This window comes from Pieris rapae, chromosome 15, assembly GCF_905147795.1.
Source record: "Pieris rapae chromosome 15, ilPieRapa1.1, whole genome shotgun sequence".
NCBI classification, from domain to species: Eukaryota; Metazoa; Arthropoda; class Insecta; order Lepidoptera; family Pieridae; genus Pieris; species Pieris rapae.
Genome location: NC_059523.1, coordinates 5,963,321 through 5,988,216, shown reverse-complemented (window position 1 = coordinate 5,988,216; position 24,896 = coordinate 5,963,321). Strand labels below are relative to the sequence as shown.

General features: G+C 32.9%; 1 protein-coding gene across 3 annotated transcripts; it reads left to right on the top strand.

Moving 5' to 3' along the window:
• The first annotated feature begins 1,071 nt into the window (after positions 1-1,071).
• Positions 1,072-24,227, top strand: LOC110996754 (phenoloxidase-activating enzyme 1). 3 transcript variants are annotated; one of them, XM_022264580.2, is made up of 7 exons: positions 1,072-1,188; positions 19,836-20,041; positions 20,556-20,724; positions 21,588-21,702; positions 21,989-22,176; positions 23,089-23,184; positions 23,886-24,227. In XM_022264580.2, the coding sequence occupies exons 1-7, from the start codon at positions 1,137-1,139 to the stop codon at positions 24,194-24,196; spliced, it is 1,137 nt and encodes a 378-aa protein (XP_022120272.2). In that variant the 5' UTR covers positions 1,072-1,136; the 3' UTR covers positions 24,197-24,227. The 3 variants fall into 3 exon arrangements, with proteins under 3 accessions (XP_022120272.2, XP_045487325.1, XP_022120271.2); XM_045631369.1 differs by lacking the exons at positions 19,836-20,041; positions 20,556-20,724; positions 21,588-21,702; ... (1 more) ...; positions 23,089-23,184; positions 23,886-24,227 and adding exons at positions 2,161-2,372; positions 2,932-3,100; positions 3,886-4,000; ... (1 more) ...; positions 7,616-7,711; positions 9,187-9,523; XM_022264579.2 differs by lacking the exon at positions 1,072-1,188 and adding an exon at positions 18,562-18,718.
• Positions 24,228-24,896: the final 669 nt, after the last annotated feature.

Below are 24,896 nucleotides of genomic sequence, written 5' to 3'. Positions count from 1 at the left end.
TCTACGTGCGCATTAAACATTTGTTCGAACGGTGAAGGAAAATATCGCGAGGAAACCGACATGTCTTAGACCCAAAAAAGTCGACGACGTGTTGAGGCACTGGATGCTAATCACCTACTTGCCTATTATATTTAAATATGATCATGAAACAGTTTCAGAAATCTGACCTCTAAGAGGATGTAGCGCCACTGATTTATTTTATTTATTTATATGAGAGTAAAAAAAATATAGTTTAAACTACGTAATATGTTTGAATGCTTTATCTATCTTCACATGGTCAAAAGTTTCATGTTAGATAGAGGAAAACATTTCATGTAAATACAAGAGGTGGTTAGAATAAAATTGGTTAATCCACTGACGCATTCGTTTATACGGTCAGGCTAACAAGTATTACACTATTTAATAATATAATTATTTTTTGTATTCTTTATTATTTTCTTGTAGCGACATGAAAATTGTATATATAGGATGAGAAAAATTAATTCTGCAGCTGTATAGTTATGCCTTCAAACTAGTATTTTTAACCTATTTAATCTATTTACCAACGAGAGCTTGTAAGAATATGTCGAGTTACGCGTCTTTCGTTTAAACTTATTCTGCAATTATTTTTATTGTATGCAAGTAATTAAGTTTTAATAATAATAACAATTGTACTTTACTACTACATTTCGTAAAGCATTATTAACCACAAAAAGTAAGAGTACCGATTCTTAAAAAGCCGGCAACGAACTCGCGAGCCTTCAAGCATTGTGTGAGGCCAAAGGCTCGCCTACTTAACATCAGATGAGCCTTACTTCCCGGTTGTACCCTGTTCAAAATAAGTAAAGGGGTGAGTCAGAAATAACAAAATATTTTTGTTTATTTTATTATGCATTTCAGAGCAAAAAAAAATTTTTTTTCCAATCCTTGTAATAAATTAAAATTATAACAAAATTCTGAGAAATTCTCCAACAAACTATATTATTTACAGGTATTGCATGCGATCGTTTATTGTGTCGACCGTAACGAATATAGATACACATATACATAAAAATTAGTGTACATGACCTCTAACATTCAGTACTACACCGCGGTCTGATCTCTTTACAATATCTATCATTAATTAGTTAAGTGATGACTGCGTAATTAAATTTAAAATGAAGTGTTTCATTTTGATATTAGGACTGTTTTTAATTGCGGATAGCGCATGTAAGTAATTACAGATCGATTATTTGTTATATTTTTATTTAATACAGTTTCTATACAAACAATCTTTATATGAGCAGTATAGGGTTATCGCAAAACTAGGCTTTAAAAGAGCGATTATTTTAAATAATAAGGACTTATTAACAGTTTTTTAATTTTAATTTTTAAAATATGTGAGTTGTATATGAGGTGTTTAAAGTGAATTCTGACGATTAGATTACGTTCCAAGCTTTTCCAAGTTCTATTGTATTATTTGGACGAAATCGAATTGAGAGGTAAACAACTAAACTTAGTTGTTTAAAGGTTAAAGACTAGCTAATTGATTTTATTTAAACAACGATTATTTTAATATCAAAGCTTGAATGGCAATTCCAAATTGCCGTATTTAAAACATGTTTTTTCTCATGCGACTCCAAGTTAATTGTTACATAATATATATAATTATATATATATATATATTTTTTTTTTTCAAAAGGTTTAAGTGTTTTTTTTGCAAAAAAAGCTCTTTATGTCTTTGATCGTTGTTTTAGGATATTTATTTGGCATCAAAAACCTTACGTATGTTATCAGCTTTAATTTTAAATAACTACTATTACTTTAAAGACTATATGCTCTCCACTAATGGCAGCTCTCAAATTTTGAGCTTTTGATAATGCATAAAATTTACGATTTCTGTTTCCGATATCTAAGCTTAATTTAAGATGAACAACAAAAAAGCACTCAAAGTTACATTTAAATAATAGGATTTCTGTACAGATCTGATACTTTTTGTTTTGCACACTACTTAATAAGGTAACATTCATATTTTTAGGTATTTGGTTTATGTATGTGGTCTTATCATTTATTATATGAATGGACAAGTTTTTTTTATATACAGGTACCACTGTAAAAAAATAGTCAAATACAAATTACGATTTCCATTTTTCAATATAGTCAAATACCCAAAATGTAAATAATATTTGGAAAAATCATCAGTTTCAGATCAATGTATTACACCGCTCGGCCAGACCAGTAACTGCATATCGGTTTATGAATGCCCTGAGTATTTAGCTGCATTTGCGCAGCGACCTTTATCTGCCTATGCACGACACTTTATTCAACAATCACACTGTGGTTTTCATGGAAGCATTCTTTACGTTTGCTGTGGTCCCTTACCGTCACAGACACCAGACACAGCTACTCCAACGGTTAGTTCATAAATAGCATATATGCGACGGCGAACGCCTAGGTTATTTGTGATACCAAAGGCAAGAACCAGTTGCACAGATCCCCGTTATCCAGGACGTTGCGCTTACTAAATGTGTGTTCGCAGAGTGAATTCACATAGGCGATATTGTGTAAATTATGTGTCTAATTTTTATGGACATTATTATATTTTTATTAAATGTTTCTCCACATTGTCGTATCGGCATAGGCTGTAAATATAATGTGTGTATGTTTGAAATAAATAAAATATTATATTTTACTAAAAAGATGAAAGAGTTACAATGCAAACGTACACCACGTATGCTTGACAATTATTTACATACATTAATAAATAGTTGTAATTTATCATGTATGAAGTTTGTGAGAAAATAAATAAAGATTATTATTATTCTTTAAAATAAGTAGTTTTTAAAACCTTAAAGAATTATATTAGAATCTAGAACATGTGTATTGTATCCCTTTTTACTTTATTTTTCTATTTGATCCGACAACACAAGATCTTATCAAATATAAATACTACAATTTTGCAAACCGTAACAGATACGGCCTCGTCCAACGCTTCCACCAGATGCAGATGTAGATCCAACAGTTCGTGAGGACTCCTTTCCAGAACGCCGTGGCAAATGTGGTATTGAAAGGAGTGACAGGATCTTTGGAGGCATAATTGCTGATCTCGATGAGTTCCCTTGGATGGCGTTATTAGGATACCGTAAGTAACTAAGCATTCATAAGATTGAATTGGAAATAATTTCAAAATTTCTTTTTTTGACAATGGCATCACGGTCATATTATAGGGTAGAACCATATATGGTGGGAGGTTGCAATTATAAAAGCCTTAGGCAGCACCTATAAAAAGGGCGGGGCGGTCGGCACCGGGTGTCACCTTTTTCGGGGTGACACTCACCCGGTCTCTCAACTTTAAGAACAATGTTCAAACAAAAAAAAATCGCTAGCATACAAATTTCTTTATCAGGGATTCCTCCACTGGCACTAGATCAGCTCTATGTAGCTTCTGCACCGAGTGCCACACAAAGTAGCTACGCCACTGGTCTAAGTCCCTTAAGAATTGCTCCCAGACCTAAAAGGTTGTAGCACCACAGATTTTTATTCATGTTATTGTTTTCATTAAATTTCAAAGTGATCTAATAAATACAGACCAAAATGTACGTAGTTGTATTATCGAGTCACATATGTGCTATCACTTTTATAACACTAGTACTTTATGTAACTGAAACGATAATTGTTTGCTGGGAAAAATGCTTTTCGCGTGCGTATTGGAAACTATACAGACGATTCTACCAAAATTATGAAACACCTACGTCCTAGTGCTGTAAGAGATATTATCGTATCCATTTTCTAAAAACTTTTGCTTCGAGATTTGGTGACGGAGGTCCCTTAATGTCATTAATGTGTTTGATGAGACACATAAATGTATTTTTATCATTGCCCATTACAATTAACTTAACGGCCAAAATAAAATTAATAATATTTTAGGCACCAAAAGCGATAAAGTGACATATCAATGCGGTGGGGTCCTCTTCAATCACCGATATGTGTTAACTGCTGCTCATTGCGTGACCGGAAAAATTCTTACCGTGGTTGGGAAATTGTAAGTAATAAATGATTTGAACAACTACTGAGAACGTCTGGTTAGAACGTCTGATAGTTCTTACTATTAAGTTTTTGAGACCAAAAATTATATCCTATAGCAAGGCAGCCACAGTCGTTGTCATACCATGTGGACTTGAACAACTGAGCGTTTTTGTCATGATAAAAACGCTCAGTTGTTGTCATGACAACGTCTTATAATTCGATGGAGCCGGCTTCATGCACTAAATAAAGTTGACGCGGCGTGTGGGTGTGGCGTTACCTCGCTTTGAGGCGTTCCATTCAAGGCTGAAGTGCAAGCGAGAGCGCTGAACGAGCGCAATTCATTCAATTGTGATTTCTATTAACCTCCTTCTCTATATCCTATATAGAGAAGAGATTATTTATATGTATTTTGGAAAATGCAAGCATTCCGTCAGTATTTTCTTATGATGACGTCACATTCAACTATCGTCAGTAAACCGAGTTTGCAGACGACCGATTTTTTTTAAGGCAGTTATAATTGCGATACCAAATACTGGTTAGTCTAGAATACTAAACTGAGGTTGTGCGTTCGAACCCCTGTGACCACTAAGACCATACATACTAATACGGCGATTCTGTCCCTGTGTAAGTGAGAAAGTCCTCCAGAAGAAATGGTTATGTAAATAATATTATAATCATGTTGTGTCAAACATGTTGTGTTATAAAAATGTATTTAGCAATTAAAAGCATTTCTAAATCGTGTCTTACCTCTATAGACCAGTGTCGATAATTTTTGAAACCAAAAAAAATTACAGTAGGATGAAACCCATTAGAAATGCAGGGGAATATGATCAAAATGAAAGGAAAAATAAATTACGGTCGATCCGAGTTCGGGAAGTGGGAGGGGGGTGACTTTTAAGGGGGAAAAATTGTTTATCTTGATTTCCGGCGAAACTACCAGTCCTATGGAAAAAAGTTAAATGGCAAAGTTGTAGGTCATAAAAAGATCTACAACTTTAGGATTTACAATTTTTTCACATAACCTCAAAATTTAGGTGAAAAATTCAAAAAACCAAGTTTTTGGTTTTATATTTATAACTTTTTTAAAAAGTTTTTTTTTTTCTACGAAATTTGGTGAAAACTTACCTTATTATGTCCCAAATATACTGTAATTTATTTGATTAAAAATATTTATTTTTTCGCCTCATTTTAACTTAATATCAAAAAAGCACCCTAATTTTCAATCGAAAATTCTGACGTCAAAATTTCAGCTTTCTTCAAAAAGTTTGGGGGCTTTTTGTTCGTTGAAATATCTACTTTCTGATGGTGTAAAAAAATATACATTACTATAGGAAATATTATTAGAAAATGCAAAGAATTGAAAACACCTCAAATTCGAAAATTTTCTTTTAATTATGTACAATTTTGAGGTATTTATTAAAATTTACACTTTAATTACTCAAAAAACGTAAGATTTCATGCTTCATTGATAAACGAAAAAATTGCAAATTAAAATATACTTCTATAATTAACAAACAAATAAGTTAATAAAGTTAATATTTAATAAGACATCTACAATATTTTGAAAAAGTTGTAGAATCTTCTGTAAATAATATTTGTAGATGCCTATTTATTGCTGTTTTAAGATAATTTATATACCTGAGTGACCTTCGGTGAATTTTAGCCCAGTGTAAGTTATTTCATTGAGAAGTGGGGCTGGACCTAGGAGGGTCTGGGCCTTACTGCTACCTGCTATTTCGTAGCAGCTGTAAAAACCGTTAGCCAGTATTCGAGATACAGAGTAGTGTACAACATCGTTTTTAAAAATACACCTGCAGGCTGAGTTACTCTAAGTGATTTGTGAGAAATTTACTTTATTCAAAGAAAAATTCAAAATTCTTAATACAGAAGATTCTACAACTTTTTCAAAATATTGTAGATGTCTTATTAAATATTAACTTTATTAACTTATTTGTTTGTTAATTATAGAAGTATATTTTAATTTGCAATTTTTTCGTTTATCAATGAAGCATGAAATCTTACGTTTTTTGAGTAATTAAAGTGTAAATTTTAATAAATACCTCAAAATTGTACATAATTAAAAGAAAATTTTCGAATTTGAGGTTTTTTCAATTTTTTGCATTTTCTAATAATATTTCCTATAGTAATGTATATTTTTTTTACACCATCAGAAAGTAGATATTTCAACGAACAAAAAGCCCCCAAACTTTTTGAAAAAAGCTGAAATTTTGACGTCAGAATTTTCGATTGAAAATTAGGGTGCTTTTTTGATATTAAGTTAAAATGAGGCAAAAAAATAAATATTTTTAATCAAATAAATTACTGTATATTTGGGACATAATAAGGTAAGTTTTCACCAAATTTCGTAGAAAAAAGAAACTTTTTAAAAAAGATATAAATAAAAAACCAAAAACTTGGTTTTTTGAATTTTTCACCTAAATTTTGAGGTTATGTGAAAAAATTGTAAATACCAAAGTTGTAGATCTTTTTATGACCTACAACTTTGCCATTGAACTTTTTTCCATAGGACTGGTAGTTTCGCCGGAAATCAAGATAAACAATTTTTCCCCCTTAAAAGTCACCCCCCTCCCACTTCCCGAACTCGGATCGACCGTAATTTATTTTTCCTTTCATTTTGATCATATTCCCCTGCATTTCTAATGGGTTTCATCCTACTGTAATTTTTTTTCATTTTTTACTATTTTTGAAGGCTTCGGCACTGGTCTACTAAATAATTGTAGAAATTCTCATTTTGTACCTAACGGGCTTTATAAATATTTCCTACACAATTTAAACACGATGAAATGCAAACAGATAAAATTAAGACAAACTCATATTGTAGAGCGACCTAAGAAGACTAAATGGAATAAATATTTTTCAGAGAACGCGTTCGCCTTGGCGAGTATGACACACAAACAGATTTAGATTGCTTAGATGATGATTGTGCAGAACCTGTTCAAGAGATACTCGTTCAAGCTGCCTACCCTCACTCTGGCTTCTCCCATTTTGATATTAGCAGACCAGACGATATTGCCCTTGTCAGATTGACTAAGAGGGCTCGATACTCAGGTATTTATTTTATTTACACGATGTCTTGATTTATCTAGATAGAAATAATTGCGGTGCGGCGTCGCAACGTTACCGCATCGTATGGCCGCGCTCTAAAATTAGATATTGGCCCCCGGTTTCGTCACAGTATCAAATTGATGAATTTAAAAGGCAAGCAAACTGACCAGAATTTCGTGTCGAATGCAACCAAGAGCTGACTCTTCAGAATTTTGTTTTTTCCATGCCTTTGAGTCCTGCTCAATTCGTGCAGCGAATCGAAAGAAGATAGAGGCATTCGAGATGTGGACTCCAAACAACACCTGAAATAACTGCACGAGTAGTGCATGTACATATATGTACAAGTTTAAACGTGTTATGACTTGTCGATTCTGAAATATAAGCGAACGGCCCTTATTTTTTGAATATGCCTCGTACTTATCAATTTATATAAACGGGTTTCTATCACCCTACTTTTGGAAGTCGCACTAACGTAGCCAAGTATATGTCATATAGTATCTGTATTATTCGATTATGTGAGATTTTGTAAGGGAAAACCAATTTTAAAGTCAATATTATTTTTTAGATTTCGTTTCGCCAATCTGCCTGCCAGACTACCAACAACCGTTGCCGCCAGTTGGTGATGAAGTACTGGTTGCAGGATGGGGTAAAACCTTGAAAGGTAATTTTACACTACTCATCTTTCATTCAAGGTCATTCAGCACTGCTGTACTGGTTCTTGATGTAAAATGTTTTGCTTTACCAGGTTTCTAAACTAAACGGTTCCCGCGAGGAAAGTTTGGGTCAGTTTATTAAACTCCCAAGCGAAATTAGAGAACGATCACTAAATAAATTCAAAGCCTTTGTTAAAAGTAAATTAATTAATAAAGCCTTTTATAAATGTGACGAATACTTAAATGATGCAAATCCTCGGGATTGATTTGCTCCAGTTCAAACAGTTTGTATTAAAAACTTGGCGATTGAAAAGAGTGGCGCAAAGTTTCTTGCCATTTCTTCTTACCCGCTCTACGCCCTTGACTTGCGAACTGGGTGTGAATGTAAATTAAAAATAAATTATTTTGTTTTTCTTAACGTTCATAAGTGTACATGTTTACCTATATGAATAAAGATATTTTGATTTGATTTGATTTGAAAGGTCTTGTCTATATATCTTAATATATATATTTCTTGTGTGCGTGTGTATGTGACTGAACTCCTCCTAAACGACTGGACAAATTTTGATAAAATTTTTTGTGTGTGTTCGTGGAGATTCGAGAATAAATTAGTAGTTGTTGATTTTTGAATGTTTTACATTGGATCCGAAAGACGGCGCTACCATCGCACTGTCAAATTTTAAATAATATTCGAATTTAAATTTTAGTCTGTCCCGACAGTTAGCGCTGCGATCAAATTAAAAAAAAGTTTTGTTATCATTGTGTTATTGTAGACCATGTGCTGGATCGTTAGATATTGTCATAACATTTGAATAATAATTTTCATCAAAATGGTCCAGAATGTTTTAGCTTATTAAAAAAAGTTTGAAATTTTCAAATTAAAGACGTATAGGCCGGACAACGTCTGTCGGATCCGCTAGTATATCTCTATATTTTTAAATTTGAAAACCCGTCTGAAATAAAGAATGCTCTGTAAACAAATATACATTTTCAGCAAGGTTTACCTTTTACACAAAGAGTTTATACTTGTATTTCTACAATTGAAAATAAAAAAACAGACGAATAAACACCAAATAAAAGTGAAACTAATTTTATGTCTAACTTATTCTAGAAAAAATACATCAATCAATTATAACACAACTCAACATATTAATATATATTTTCCTGTTGTATGATCAAATAATTAGTTACTATGATGAATTATGTGTTTTCCAATGTTTTGAGAGTCAATATATACATTTAATTTAAAATGTATTTTTCGCCTTTATTCATGTAATGTTTTTGTTCAATAATATTGCCTTAGATTGTATCATTATTCTGGTTGTCAGCATATCCAACTGATGTTCAAATCCCGATTGGGCAGGAAACTAAATTACGACTTTGCGATTATTTTCAAGAAATACGATACATTCAATGAGAGCAATCTTAAATAGAGAAACAATATAATTACTACGTAAAACATAAATACTAAAATATTTTCCAGGAAAAAGCAGTCCAGTGAAAGTTAAACTCAGTATACCAATTTATGATAAGAGGGAATGTGTTAACAAATACGCAAGACTTAAAGCATATTTAACGGACAAGCAACTTTGTGCTGGGGGAAGCTTCGCAAAAGACTCCTGCAATGGTGACTCTGGTGGTCCACTGATGAAGAGGACTGGAGATATCTGGACCAGCATTGGTGTAGTCTCGTTTGGTTACGGTTGTGGAAGGAAAGGCTGGCCAGGAGTCTACGTATCCGTTGCCAGTTATATGGACTGGATACAGGATAAGCTAGAATCTACTAATGTTTAGATAATTGTGATAATTAACTTTTTTAATATAATTTGTTTTCATTCCGTGGATTTCACACGATATATTGATACTGTACTCTGAAAATTCATTCACCTACTCGTTTACTTGAGACGGTCTGGCTTCCTCTTTTCGTACGGGTTCCAATCAAGTGCCTCCTTGGAGATATGATTGGGATCGCTTGACCAGCTGGCTAATCGGTGTTTCTCGGTGCTTCCTAAGTTGCTTGTTGGAGATCTTTTCGGGCCAGTAGATGCTCAGACATCAGATACGATAAAGACAGCGGTTGACAATCTCGGATCCAACCCCAGTGATGCTATTGCTCAGGAAAAATTTCTCCTCAAAAAAGAGGTCAACCTATACGGACAAGCCATTCCCTGGCAATGTCCGTCAAATATCTAGGAGTCACGCTCGACAGCGGCATGTCTTTTCGTCCGTTCGCAAGAAGGCCGCTTTTGTCCTCTCTCGCCTCTATTACCTCCTTAATAAAAGGAGTCACATGTCCCTTAGACACAAGCTGACCTTGTACGAGGCCTGCATCCGACCGTGCATGACTTACGCTAGCGTTGTCTTCGCGCACAGTGCCCTCTCGCATATCCACCGGCTACATGTGCTACAGTCGCGTTTCATGAGAATCATCAATAACTACCCCTTCCCGACTAAAAAGGCTCGCAGGAGGAATTACACTAGCCAACAACAAATTAAAAGCCGCCCGCGCGGCCAAAAATAATAGCCGTAGGAATAAACACACTAGGGTTAAAAACTGCCTTCACTGGGGAAGGCGAGGAACTTTACTACGTACTTCGCTCACTTCAGTGAGCTTCCGTCCTGCCCTTCAGGCGATTGACCCCCCCGGCCCAAGCCGAGGTTCGAGTCTCACAGGAGACGCCCTTGCGCGAGTCGCGGGGACCCCACCCTTTCTGGCTGAGCTAAGCTCGCCAAAACCGAGGCCAACACCGAGATTCCATTTAAAAAAAACACCCTATGCAGTGTTACAGCTGCTTTTGTGACCTACTATGTAAATACACTTTACTCATTCACTCACTCACACATTTACACCCACACACTTACTCATGCACTCCGGCGTGATGATAACGGTTGAAAAAAGATAAATAAAATAGGTTAAATAATGTAATTATTTTAAGTAATTAAGAATTAATTAAGTTTATGGAAGAGCTGGGAACCCTGACACAGGTATTTTTTACTTAAAAGGGTTTATAAATCTTACACCTAGGAAAGAAAATTTAAAATGAATAAAAACTTTTTTATTTATTACAAAGCCGAAGTTATAGAGCATTCTTAAATACGCAAAATATTTTTTTTGCATAAACATATAACCGCTTTATTTTAAACTTTCTTCGAGTTCACTTTTGTTTATTTTTAACTCACATTCAATCCAAATAATTATGATATTGTAATTCTATTATAAATGAGGCCCCAAAGTTACAGTGCCAACAATCTAAACTTTTGAGATTTATTACTACTGTTACATTCAACGACTGTGCTCGTTTGTATCAACTATCAATACAAGGCACTTCGAAAAAACCTTTTAGCGAAAAAGTATTCAACATCATTAATGTTTGGGTCTCTAATTGCAGTTTGTAAGCTTCGATTAATAGAGATGTACTGATATATTATCGGATTTATTAAAACGTGCTTGAAATGTAATCAATCTGCTTTCATGAGCTATGTACTGTATGTGTATTATACCTTTTAGTATGACAACCATGATGTGGGTAATAGAATTTAAAAATTAGGTAACTGTTGCTGGCGTGACATCGTTCGGTAATAGGGAAGTGTAGTTTAATTAAAAGAATTCACTTTGTTCTAAAGTTTCTTTTTTCCTCAGAAAGTCGTAATATAATTAGTAATTTAAAGAATTGTTGGGAACATAATCTGTAATGTTTATGTAAGTTATTTTACTGTTTGTGTAAATTATGATAATATGGGTTTTTCCCTCGGACATTTGTATTCTCTGTTTATCTACAAACTACATAGTCACTACTTTAAATTAAATAATTATCATTCAACATAATATCTAAAAGGGTCACTTACATTCATTTTGTTTTATTAATAAGATTTTAATGTATGGTCGCACACATTTATCTAAATTAATAATTATTTTAGGATTTGAAATATGCATGGGAGTAATGCCCCATTGTATTGCATTCATCTGTTTTATTATAAGTAAACTAGCTGACCTGGCGAACTTTGTTCCGCCTTAATGGCAATAAATAAGCAGTTTGGGTTTTTTTATTGGAAAAAATACAAAAAAATTAAATACCTACATTAATCATTCATTATTATTTCTGTATTTTAGTACATAGGTTGCTCTTCCCTTAAGTACCTTGTGATACACATTTTTTCATTTTTTGTTTTATTATCAGGCGCAAAAACAAACAACGCTGATGGTCTTCCGACCCGTGAACATGCCACGTATAATTGACCATGGGAAAAACATGAATGTTCTAGATTTAAACCACAAACTTTTAAGGATTGGCCTTGTGATTTGTTGATGGTCATGGCAAATGCAAGACGTATCGGAAATTGAAGTCTTTTAAATTCAAACGGCATATCGGTTGGGATCATCGGGATCCTCGGAATAAGAACTTCCTCACCTTTGAATTTTCCTATCATTATCGTAGCGTAAATTACATTGTTCTTCAATTTTCTAACCACCAAACGCATACCATTATGTAGTTCAGGTCATCTACATCTTTATTCTTTTTCTTCTTTTTTATCAGTAAGCAATGTAACTCTCATGTTTGTTGTCAGCTGCAGTTTCGTCACATAGCGCCATAGATTTGACGATTTGAGGCAAGCGTTTATTTCGTCGACAGCCGTAGATCTTGGAATTACTGGCAGTATTTGGCGGAAATCGCCAGACAGTAAAATCATTGCTCCTCCAAAACATCTCGATTCATTGCGTAAATCTTTTAATGTTCGGTTAAGTGCTTCCAATGCACGTTTATGCGCCATTGTGCATTCGTCCCAGATGATGATTTTCGATGCCGCTAAAACTTTGGCCATTGCTGAGTGTTTTGCAATATTACACGTTGGTTCTCCAATAGTTTGAAGATTTAACGGTAATTTTAATTCTGAATGAGCCGTACGGCATCTTTCTAACAATGTGGCTGCTATTTCAGAAGAAGCAACTGCAACCGCTATGTTGGATCTCGCCCGAACAGTTGCTAAAACTAATGACATGAGGAATGTCTTGCCAGTTCCACCAAGGGCATCTAGGAAATATAAACCACCATTTTCATCATCGTTTGCCTTCATTAAAGTATCATAAACTTCCTTTTGTTGGTATTTCAACAGGGGTACATTCGTTTGAACTACTAAATCTAATTCCTGGTGATCATATTCACGTTCCCGTTCCAATACTCGATTAAATGCGTCATTCGACAACAACAACAAATAGAAACATTCATCATTCTTTGGATGAACTGTATACATACGACAATACCGAGTTTTATAGTTCTCTTCACTGTTTATACGAATGGGCAATAGCACTATCATTATAATTGAATTGTAAATTGTAAAAATAATTAAACGTATTTATTTAATAGAAATATTTTGAATATTGATTTCTTACAAATATCAAATTGTCATATATACGTCATTACATAGCTGTCATTATACGTCAATTACATAGCTATCATTTGCGTTTTATTATTCCAAGTCTGATTCTTATTTGTTATACCACTTTTTATAGTGACTGACGTTTCATGTCAAGTCCCACAGGAACGCTGTCGAACGGGATAAAAAGTATCCTATGTCCGTCTCCTGGCTCTAAGCTACCTCCATACCAATTTTCACTCAAATCTGTTCTTTCGTTCTTGAGTTATAAGTGGTGTAACTAACACGACTTTCTTTTATATATATAGATAGAAACGCTGGGTTCAAAACCCAAAGAAAGAAAGAGAATCATTTCTTGGCATTTTCATAGCTATTAATTACTAATATTTCAATAAAATTTATACAAAAATTCGTATTTTTTCCTTTAATATTCCAAGCGAGAGTTATGAGAAAAGAAATATTTTTTTTTAATTTACACTGGTTGCACAAAGTACAGTACAATTAAAATAGTTTAATAATGAAGAAGTTAGCAGTCCTTATCGCTTTTGCGAATTCTTCCAGGCACCTGCAAGGGGAAAAAAATAAGGCTATTAATAACAACGTCAATTACCGATTATTGTTTTTTTAAAGTATCCATTTAATAACGTAAACCAAATAATCTCCATTTTCAGAAAAATACAATCATGGACTGACTTATAGAATATTGAAATATGGTTGCATCGGAGTTCTGTCACTATCGTTATGTCACGATATAATCGATGGGGCTTAAGTATAATTTATAGCGCATGGTGGACGCGTCTGATATTTGTACTGACTCTGATATTGATCTATTGCACCTAGTTTGGATTGAAACTATAAATATATTTAAAGAAAACACTTTCTCAACGGATTGAAGCATGGTCACGCACGCAGTAAAGCACGCGAAACGTCGAAAACGTTTTTATTATTATTTAAAATAATTATAAATTTATATAATATATATACATTGCTTCAATCCGTTAAAAAAGTGTTTTCTTTAAATGTGCAAAAGTTATGTTAATAAAATACAATATATATTATAAACACATATTAAAAATTGTGCCAGGAACTTACTAAGAATTTTTTTTTAAAATTAAGGTACACTAAATACAAACTATAACCATTTCTATAATCATCTAACTTTAATCGTCTCACACAATGATAGTTTTTTGATGTCACCCAAATGCTGTATTATCTCTATACTGTAGACTGTACGTGCTACTAGAATATATTCTATATTCGTATTTTAAATGGAAGAAGTATAAAAAGGCTTCTCTAGCCCAGGTCTATATGCACTTCATTATGTGGACTTGTGAAGAGTCAACAACAAATTATGGAAATCAATACAAATTTATTAATTTATTTTAGTTAAGTGTATGATTTAACTTCACAAGGCAGGCGACAAATTAACATGAACGGCACGATTTTATAGGTTATAACTAATGATATCAACATCCTTTGATGAGCAAATAAAACAGACGATCATGCGCATGCTCACGTAATACTCCGGTCGGTCCGGTAAAAATATTAACCGATGTAGTCGGGGCGTATTTCCCGACGCGTAACACTTCCAATACACTATTTCACAAATGGTAGCAGTGAAATGTATTTTTTTTGTTTGTTGGAAAAAAATGTGATATATATAAAGACTCTGGACACGATGGCAGAGTAGTAAAGTAAAATTAAAAAAAAAAATACTCCGGTCGTTTCGAACGTCAACGAAATAAATGAATTTATCTTCCTTCCACACATTTGGGGACTATTAAACCATGATATGTATGATATTAACAGTTTTCTACATTTCTAGCTAAAGAAAGTTATGTTAATTTAATTTTCTAATTTTGCAAAATTTATATTATTCATTGCTTGTATCTACACGGTCCGTCTGTCCGTTTGTACGTGATTCACTTACGAGACACCGATTTGCTGTGTTGGGACTTGCAGTTACATTTAATATTGAAGCGAAATATTCTTTAGTGTTCTACTAGAAATCGAATTAACTATGAAATGTTTTTATGTCTAAGTAATTTATGATAATACTCCAATTTAGAGTTGTGTAGCAAAAGTCTTAAAGTGCTTGTCAGTTAATTTAATTGGACCAGATGATTAATGTAGAATCAAAATACAAATCATACGTAGAACGCATACTTATAAATAGATAAGGAAAACAAAGTTTCCTCAATAACATTAAATTAATAATAATTAATTAATATATCCTGTTTATGACAATAAGTAACGTTTTGATATGGAATATTTCAAATAACATACCTAATAATAACATACATATATAATATTCTTTAGTTTTATTTACTTTATTTGTCACCTGCAACCATTGATGCAGTAAACATGTATTTGTATTAGTTCCCAAGTGTTATCTATTTCTATTTTGTTATGTATTTTATTATTATTTTGTAAAATTTTTGGGGCCACAATAAATTATTAGTTGAATTATGTTTGACGGTAATGCAGGATGCATAGTCAAGATGATAGATGCATTACTCTAAAAAATCAATGACTGACTACGTATATAGTTTGTTCAACTCTTATAAGGAATAAGTTCTATAAAGAGCGGTGGAAAACATTTGGAATGAATAAATACAAATTTCATATTGCCACATGATAATCAGCTTTCAACGTAATATAAATCAAACAACATCTATCGCATAGATGACGAGAAAATAATCAAATGACGAGTGAAATGGGGGGGCTGAACACAATTAGTAGTCGGAACACGAAAGTTAATGATGTTAATCCTTAAGCGAATTGAGGAAATTGCGCCCCAGTTCCGTAGAAAACGACTGATTGGGCACTAGGTCGATTACCGATTACAGTAAGTGTGAGTGATAAAATTTAGCTTTGCTTTTAAACTTACATATAAATTGCTACGACACCAAATAATATCGAATTAATATAAAACATGATGATATACAATCTATTCTTACTTATATAACAAGAAAAAAAATTTAATTAAAAAAAAAATTAGATAAATCAACATTAAATTATGCGTAACAAAATTTATGCTAATCAGACGTCGTCTTCATTTAATTGTAGTACCTGGATGGCCGAGCTTTGCTCGGTATTTTTATTTTTTTATAAATTGTGTTTTTGGAAATTATATATAAGTACGAATAACATACTAATAAAATAATGAAATATGAACAATATAGATTATATATGCCGGAATAGCTTTAGTGTTGTTGTGTCGATAAAGCAATTTAAAAAAAATAGTATTATTATTTGCCGATAGATGTCAGGAAGATACATTTTTCAGTTTGAATTGGGACTTCTCAAACACGTTTTTGTTATTTTCTATCATTTATTCCTAGCTAGATCGATTTATCGCTCCCGAAACCCCCCGTATCCCCGATGATCCCGAGATTCCAATTATATATATATATATATATATATATATATATATACAAGAATTGCTCGTTTAAAGATATAAGATATGTATATATATCGGCTATATGTCAGCTGTATATCGGCTGTATATATATCGGTTATAATGTTATAGTGTATACATCACTGGCCTTGTGTAAAAGTTAATTAATTAAATCCGTGTCCAGATTGTGTTTTGACAACAAATTCTATTCTATTTCAGTTTATGTATACAATAAATAAATGACTATAATAATAATACTGGCAGTTTTGGTTCCTATAACGCCTTTAGTATTCCATCCACAGGTTATCAGTGTAACACTGACTGCTAAATGGCCTGGCTAGAATAAGATGTTTTTCTCCTTTCAAAACATGTGAAGTTTTACCTTGTCCAAGTAAATAGGATAAATAAAAAAAATATATATATACTTGGCTTTGGGGAGACCCCGGTGAATGAGAAATGACATTGGAATTCCATCTTATTAATTATACATTTATGTTTTTTTTAAATAAACTTATCATATATCACATATTTATTGGCTGAATCATTTAGTCTTAAAATGTAATTATAAGTTTTGCTTAATATACTACTACTTATATAGTATTATTGTCGTTAGTCCATGTTTGGAACGAAATTACAAAAAGAATGTTTATACTAATTATAATCCACTTATTAAGTCCAAAAAAAAAGTTTGATTTACTTGTTATGAACGAAATCCGACAATATATACATTGAGATAAGCTGTTAATTTAAAATGTTTTATCAATAACGCTAAAAGAAATCAAAAGTTTTAAGTTTATTTTTGTAAAGATTATAATGTGTTTTGTGCACCAAATAAATAAAATAAAAATAAAATAAAAAATAAAATAAAAAAAAAGTAAAACGCATTATATGTTACAGCACTCATATTATCGTATTTGTATGTATTTTTTTGTATTAGAGAGCAATGTTGGCCTAGTGGCTTCAACGAGAGTTCAAGAGTCTCACTCTCATATCTGAGGTCGTAGGTTTGATCCCCGGACCCCAATGGACTTTCTTTCTATGTGCGCATTTAACATTTGCTTGAACGGTGAAGGAAAATATCGCGAGGAAACCGACATGTCTTAGACCCAAAAAGTCGTCGACGTGTTGAGGCACTGGATGCTAATCACCTACTTGCCTATTATATTTAAATATGATCATGAAAGAGTTTCAGAAATCTGAGGCCGTTGTAGCGCCACAGATTTATTTAATTTTTTTATATAAGAGTAAAAAAATATAGTCTAAACTACGTTATATATTTGAATGATTTACCTATCTTCACATGGCCAAAAGTTTCATCTTAGATAGAGGAAAATATTTCATGTAAATACAAGAAGCGGTCAGAATAAAACTGGTTAGTCCGCTGACGCATTCGTTTGTACGGTCAGGCTAACAAGTATTACACTATTTAATAATAAAATTATTTTTTGTATTCTTTATTATTTTCTTATAGCGACATGAAAATTGTATATATAGGATCAGAAAAATTAATTCTGCAGCTGTTTGGTTATACCTTCAAACTAGTATTTTTAACCTTTTTAATCTATTTACTAACGAGAGCTTGTAAGAATGTGTCGACTTACGCCTCTTTCGTTTAAACTTATTCTGCAATTATTTTTATTGTATGCAAGTAATTAAGTTTTTATAATAATAGCAATTTTACTTTACTACTACATTTCCTAAAGCATTATTAACCACAAAAAGTAAGAGTACCGATTCTTAAAAAGCCGGCAACGAACTCGCGAGCCTTCTAGCATTGTGTGGGTCCATGGACACTATCACTTAAAATCAGATGAGCCCTAACTGTTACCTACTACTTACCCTGTTATATCAAAAAAAGTAAAAGGGTGACCCAGTAATAACAAAATATTTTTTGTTTATTTTATTATGCATTTCAGAGCAAAAACAAATTAAATGTTTTTTTTTAATACTTGTAATAAATTAAAATTATAACAAAATTCAGTGACATTCTCCGACAAATAACATTATTTACAGGCATTGCATACGATAGTTTATTGTGCGGACCGTAATCAATATAGATACACATATACATAAAATATAGTGTACATGACCTCTAAGATCCAGTACTACTCCGCGGTCTGAACAAGGCGCGATCTCTTTATAATATCTGTTATTTATTTGTTTAGTGATGACTGCGTAATTAAATTTAAAATGAAGTGTTTCATTGTGATATTAGGATTGTTTTTAATTGCGGATAGCGCATGTAAGTAATTAAAGATCGATTATTTGTTATATTTGCATTTAATACAGTTTCTAATACAAACAATCTTTATATGAGCAGAATAGGGTTATCGCAACACTGGGCTATGTTGACCAGATGATATCCGTGACTTTACTTTTTTGTGTTACATGTTCTAATTACTCAAAGAGCAATAAATTATATTAAATAATTAGGACTTTTAAAAGTAATTCTTATATAAATATATGAGTTGTATGTGAGGTGTTTAATGTCAATTCTGACGAATAGTTTACTTGCCAAGCTTTTCCAAGTTCTATTGTATTATTTGGACGAAATTGAAATAACAGATCAACAACTAAACTTAGTTGCTTAAAGACAAGCTAGATAAAGACTAGCTAATTGATATTATATAAACAACGATTATTATCAAAGCAATAAAATCTTGGTAATTCCAAATTGCCGTATTCAAAACATGTTTTTTCTCATGCGACTCCAAGTTAATTGTTATATAAAAATAACTCGTATTAATACTGAAACATGTTTGTGCCATTTGTGATTGTATTAATAAATATTGCATGTATAGCATTACTTAGTTTGAATCTATGGTACGATTGAATCTATGATGAACTTGTAATCTTTAATAAAGAAGTCAGACATTAATCGACATCATCACCATCATCGATGGATATGTTAGCCTCGGTCTACCAGGTTCAAAATATACATATTCCATAGGATGTTTTTTTTAGTTTTTCTGTATGAACACCGGAAGACTAGTTGTGCAATTAAGATGTCATAATGCTATAGATCACAGATCAAATGTTATCTTGCAAGTGTTTGCGTATTTTATCACATAATTCTGCGTAGATTTCAAAAGGTTTAATATAAAATTAATTAAATTTAAAAAATTGGATTTCTGTACAGATCTGACCCTTATTTGTTTTGCATACTACGTAATAAGGTAACATTCATATTTTTTAGGTATTTGGTTCATGTATGTGGTCTAATCATTTACTAAATGAATGGACAAGTTTTTTTATATACAGATACCACTGTAAAAAAATAGTCAAATACAAATTACGATTTCCATTTTTCAATATAGTCAAATACCCGAAATGTAAATAATATTGGGAAACATCATCAGTTTCAGATCAATGTACTACACCGCTCGGCCGGACCAGTAACTGCATATCACTTTATGACTGCCCTGAGTATTTAGCTGCATTTGCGCAGCGACCTTTATCTGCATATACACAAAACTTTCTTCGGAAATCACAGTGTGGTTTTGATGGAAGCATTCCTTACGTTTGCTGTGGTCCCTTACCCTCACAGACACCAGCTACTCCAACGGTTAGTTTATTAAATATTATTATTTTTTACGAAAAAGATGAAAGAGTTACAAAGCATACGTCCACCACGTATGCTTTGTAAAAATCTTTATGGTATCCATGAATACGTAATTTGTTATATGCATACTTAATAAAGCCCTTTCATAAAAGTATTTTTAATCATCAATAAAGTATTATAGCGGTGCTGTAAGCAGGCCTTATCATTTATATCGAAAGTATTATATTGGTAATCGTCAACACAATAATGCATTCTTGTAACACAGGTGCTCTAACCTTTAGCAGGCATCAGTCTCACATAAACAATAATTATCCCTCAAAAGAAGAATAACAATTATTTACATGCATTAATAAATATTATTATTATTCTTTAAGTTAAGCAGTTTTTAAAACCTTAAAGAATTATATTAGAATCTAGAACATGTGTATTGTATCCCTTCTTACTTTATTTTTCTATTTGATCCGACAACACAAGATCTTATCAAATATAAATACTACAATTTTGCAAACCGTAACAGATACGGCCTCGTCCAACGCTTCCACCAGATGCAGATGTAGATCCTACAGTTCGTGAGGACTCCTTTCCAGAACGCCGTGGTAAATGTGGTATTGAAAGGAGTGACAGGATCTTTGGAGGCATAATTGCTGATCTCGATGAGTTCCCTTGGATGGCGTTATTAGGATACCGTAAGTAACTAAGCATTCATAAGATTGAATTGGAAATAATTTCAAAATTTCCTTTTTTGTCAATGGCATCACGGTCATATTATAGGTAGAACCATATGGTGGGAGCCTGCAATTATAAAAGCCTTAGGCGGCACCTATAAAAAGGGCGGTGGTCGGCACCAGGTGTCACCTTTCTTGGGGTGAGACTCACCCGGTCTCTTAACTTTAAGAACAATGTATAAAAAAAATATCGCTAGCATAAAAATTTATTTATTAGGGATTCCTCCACTGGCACTAGATCAGCTCTATGTTGAATTCGGGGATTCCAGCAAAATAGCCTGACGCTGTCGTGATGGATTCCTAATCCTATACTCGCGATCTTTTAATAAATGATCCATGTCCCTTATCATATAAAATTTATTGCTTTTTACTTTCGATGGGGTGACCACCAACTTCAGGTGCCACCCAAGTTAGCTACGCCACTGGCCAGAGTCCCTTAAGGCTTGCTCCCAGACCTAAAAGATTTTTGTTCATGTTATTGTTTTCACTAAATTTTAAAGCAATTTAATGAATACACACCAAAATGTATGAAGTTGTATTATCAAGTCATATATGTGCCATCACTTTTATAACATTAAATCAAGTACTTTATGTAACAGAAACGATAATTTATCGTTTGCTGGGAAAGAATGCTTTTCGCGTGCGTATTGGAAACTAAACAGATGATTCTACCAAAATTATGAAACACCTTTACGTCCTTCGAGATTTGGTGACGGAGTGGTCCCTTTATGGCATTAATGTGTTCTATGAGACACATAAATGTATTTTTATCATTGCCCATTACAATTAACTTAACGGCCAAAATAAAATTAATAACATTTTAGGCACCAAAAATGATAAAGTGACATATCAATGCGGTGGGGTCCTCTTCAATCACCGATATGTCTTAACTGCTGCTCATTGCGTGACCGGACAAATTCTTACCGTGGTTGGGAAATTGTAAGTAATAAATGATTTGAAAAACTACTAACAACGTCTGACATGGTTCTTACTATTATATTTTTGAGACCAAAAATTATATCCTATAGCAAGGCAGCCACAGTCGTTGTCATACCATGTGAACTTGAACAACTGAGCGTTATTGACGTGACAACGTCTTATAATTCGATGGAGCCGGTTGCACGCACGAAAATAATTTTAACACGATGAAACGGAAACAAATAAAATTAAAATAAACTCATATGGTAGAGCGACTTAAGACTAAATAGAAATAAATATTTTTCAGAGAACGCGTTCGCCTTGGCGAGTATGACACACAAACAGATTTAGATTGCTTAGCTGATGATTGTGCAGAACCTGTTCAAGAGATACTCGTTCAAGCTGCCTACCCTCACTCTGGCTTCTCCGATTCTGATAATAGCAGACCAGACGATATTGCCCTCGTCAGATTGACTAAGAGGGCTCGATACTCAGGTATTTATTTTATTTACACGATGTCTTGATTTATCTAGATAGAAATAATTGCCGCAACGTTACTGCATCGTATGGCCTTAAATTAGGTATTGGATTCCGATTTCGTCATAGTATCAAATTGATGAATTTTAAAGGCAAGCAAACTGACCAGAATTTCGTGTCGAATGCAACCAAGAGATGACTGGTCAGAATTTTGGTATTTCCATACTTTTCAGTCCAGCGGACCGAAAGAACGCATTTCATGCCACAAGAGCCAACTTTATTTAAAGCCAACAAAAAAGTCAGCGATAGCATCCCTGTCTTATCGCAATAATCACAACAACAACTGTACGAAACTTAATACAGTTTTCAAGAATATCTAGAATGATTTATGAGATATACTTTAAATTCTATAGAAATCACTTTATAAAGTAAGGTAACTTAAGCTATATTAAACTATGGTAAGCTTATATTATTAACGGTAGTTTTCTAAATATAAAATGGTGTAAACGGATCATTTTCACTAATTAGGGATAATGAAACGCTGAGTGCATATAACCATTACTTGTTAGCGCACCTGATAATGTCGACTCATTAATTAACAATTTCTCTCTCCAACGTTATAAATTTCGCTAAATAATGTAAAATAACTTTTATATAATTTACATTTACATACTTTTCCACACGTGCCCAAATTTTCTTAAGATGTATAAAATTCACTAAAAAATATCAGTATTCTTTTTTGTATTAATTTGCAATGAAGCTTGTATGTATTTATCAATTTATATAAAAGGGATATGATAGGTTTCTATCACCCTACTTTTGGACGTCGCACTGACGTAGCCAAGTATATGTCACATAGTATCTGTATGAATCGATTATGTGAGATTTTTGTAAGGGAAAACCAATTTTAAAGTCGATATTATTTTTTAGATTTCGTTTCGCCAATCTGCCTGCCAGACTACCAACAACCGTTGCCGCCAGTTGGTGATGAAGTACTGGTTGCAGGATGGGGCAAAACCTTGGAAGGTAATTTTACACTACTCATCTTTCATTCAAGGTCATTCAGCACTGCTGTACTGGTTTCTTGATGTAAAATGTTTTGCTTTACCAGGTTTCTAAACTAAAAAAAGGTTTAAGTTTAAGTCAGTTTATTAAAGGTGTTGTCTATATATATCTTATGATAGATTTAAAAAACAATTGAAAAATATGAAATGTTTTTTAATATTTTTAGATTTGAAAACCTGAATATTAATAAACAGTCGAATAAACACGAAATAAAAGTAAAACTAATTTTATGTAAAATTGATTCCAGGAAAAATACATCAAGCAATCATAACACGACTCAACATATTTATATATATTTTCCTGTTGTATGATCAAATAATTAGTTACTATGATGAATTCTGTGTTTTCCAATGTTTTGAGAGTCAATATTAATAAAATAATAGTCAATTAATTTAAAATGTATTTCCACCTTTATTCATGTAATGTTTTTGTTCAATAATGTTGCGTTAAATTGTATCATTATTCTGGTTGTTGTTTTGTCCGGTTGTTCAAATCCCGATTCGGCTGAACAACCAGACAAAACAACTATACACAAAATAACTAAATTACGACAAAATAACTAAATTACGACTTTGCGATTATTTCCAAGAAATATGATACATTAAATAAGAGAGAAACAGTATAATTACTACGTAAAACATAAAAACTAAAATATTTTCCAGGAAAAAGCAGTCCAGTGAAAGTTAAACTCAGTATACCAATGTTCGATAAGAGGGAATGTGTTAACAAATACGCAACACTTAAAGCATATTTAAGGGACAAGCAACTTTGTGCTGGTGGAATCTTCGCAAAAGACTCCTGCAAGGGTGACTCTGGTGGTCCATTGATGAAGAGGACGGGAGATATCTGGACCAGCATTGGTGTAGTCTCGTTTGGTTACGGTTGTGGACGGGATGGCTGGCCCGGAGTTTACTCATCCGTTGCCAGTTATATGGACTGGATACAGGATAAGCTACAATCTACTAATGTTTAGATAATTGTGATAATTAAATTTTTTAACGTAATTTGTTTTCATTCCGTGGATTTCACACGACATATTGATACTGTACTCTGAAACTTCAATACTGCCCTTTAGGCGATTTACCACCCTGCGATGTCCCCAGCCAAGGTTTGAGTCTTACAGGAGACGCTCTTGCGCTAGTCCGGCGGAGCTACGCTCTTCAAAAGCTAAGCTATAAAGGCCTTTAGCTCTTCTTTAATAAAATCCCAGAGGCTCTTTTATCTTTGCCTTAATAAGTAATAATAATAAAAAAGTCTTTATTCATTTTAAGTAGGTACATCTTTCTTTTTATAGTGTAAGATTTGGGAACCCTTTTAAGTAAATATACCTGTGTTCCCAGCCGTTCCATAACAAACATAATTACTTAAAATATCATTATTTAACCATTTTGTTTTCTTTTTATTTTTTTAAACCGTTATCATCACACCTGAGTGTGTGCATGAGTAAGTGTGTGGGTGTTAATGAGTGAGCGAGTGAGTGAGTGAGTGAGTGAGTGAGTGAATGATTAAAGTGTATTTACATTTACATTACAAGTGTAAGAAATGTATTGAATATAAGCTATGTAAAAAGGCTTACTATAAAGTTAGCGATTATGTAGTTGATAAAAGGGCCTGGGACTAGTGGGCTTATACTAATTAATTTGCTTTATTTGTTTTAAAATAGGTGTTGTTTG

Bases quoted from the DNA above. Each gene is read 5' to 3' on its own strand.
- LOC110996754 (XM_045631369.1), top strand. From the start codon at position 1,137: ATGAAGTGTTTCATTTTGATATTAGGACTGTTTTTAATTGCGGATAGC. The intron at 1,189-2,160 runs GTAAGTAATTAC...AAAAATCATCAG, and splicing joins TTTAATTGCGGATAGCGCAT to TTTCAGATCAATGTATTACA. The intron at 4,001-6,865 runs GTAAGTAATAAA...AATATTTTTCAG, and splicing joins CTTACCGTGGTTGGGAAATT to AGAACGCGTTCGCCTTGGCG.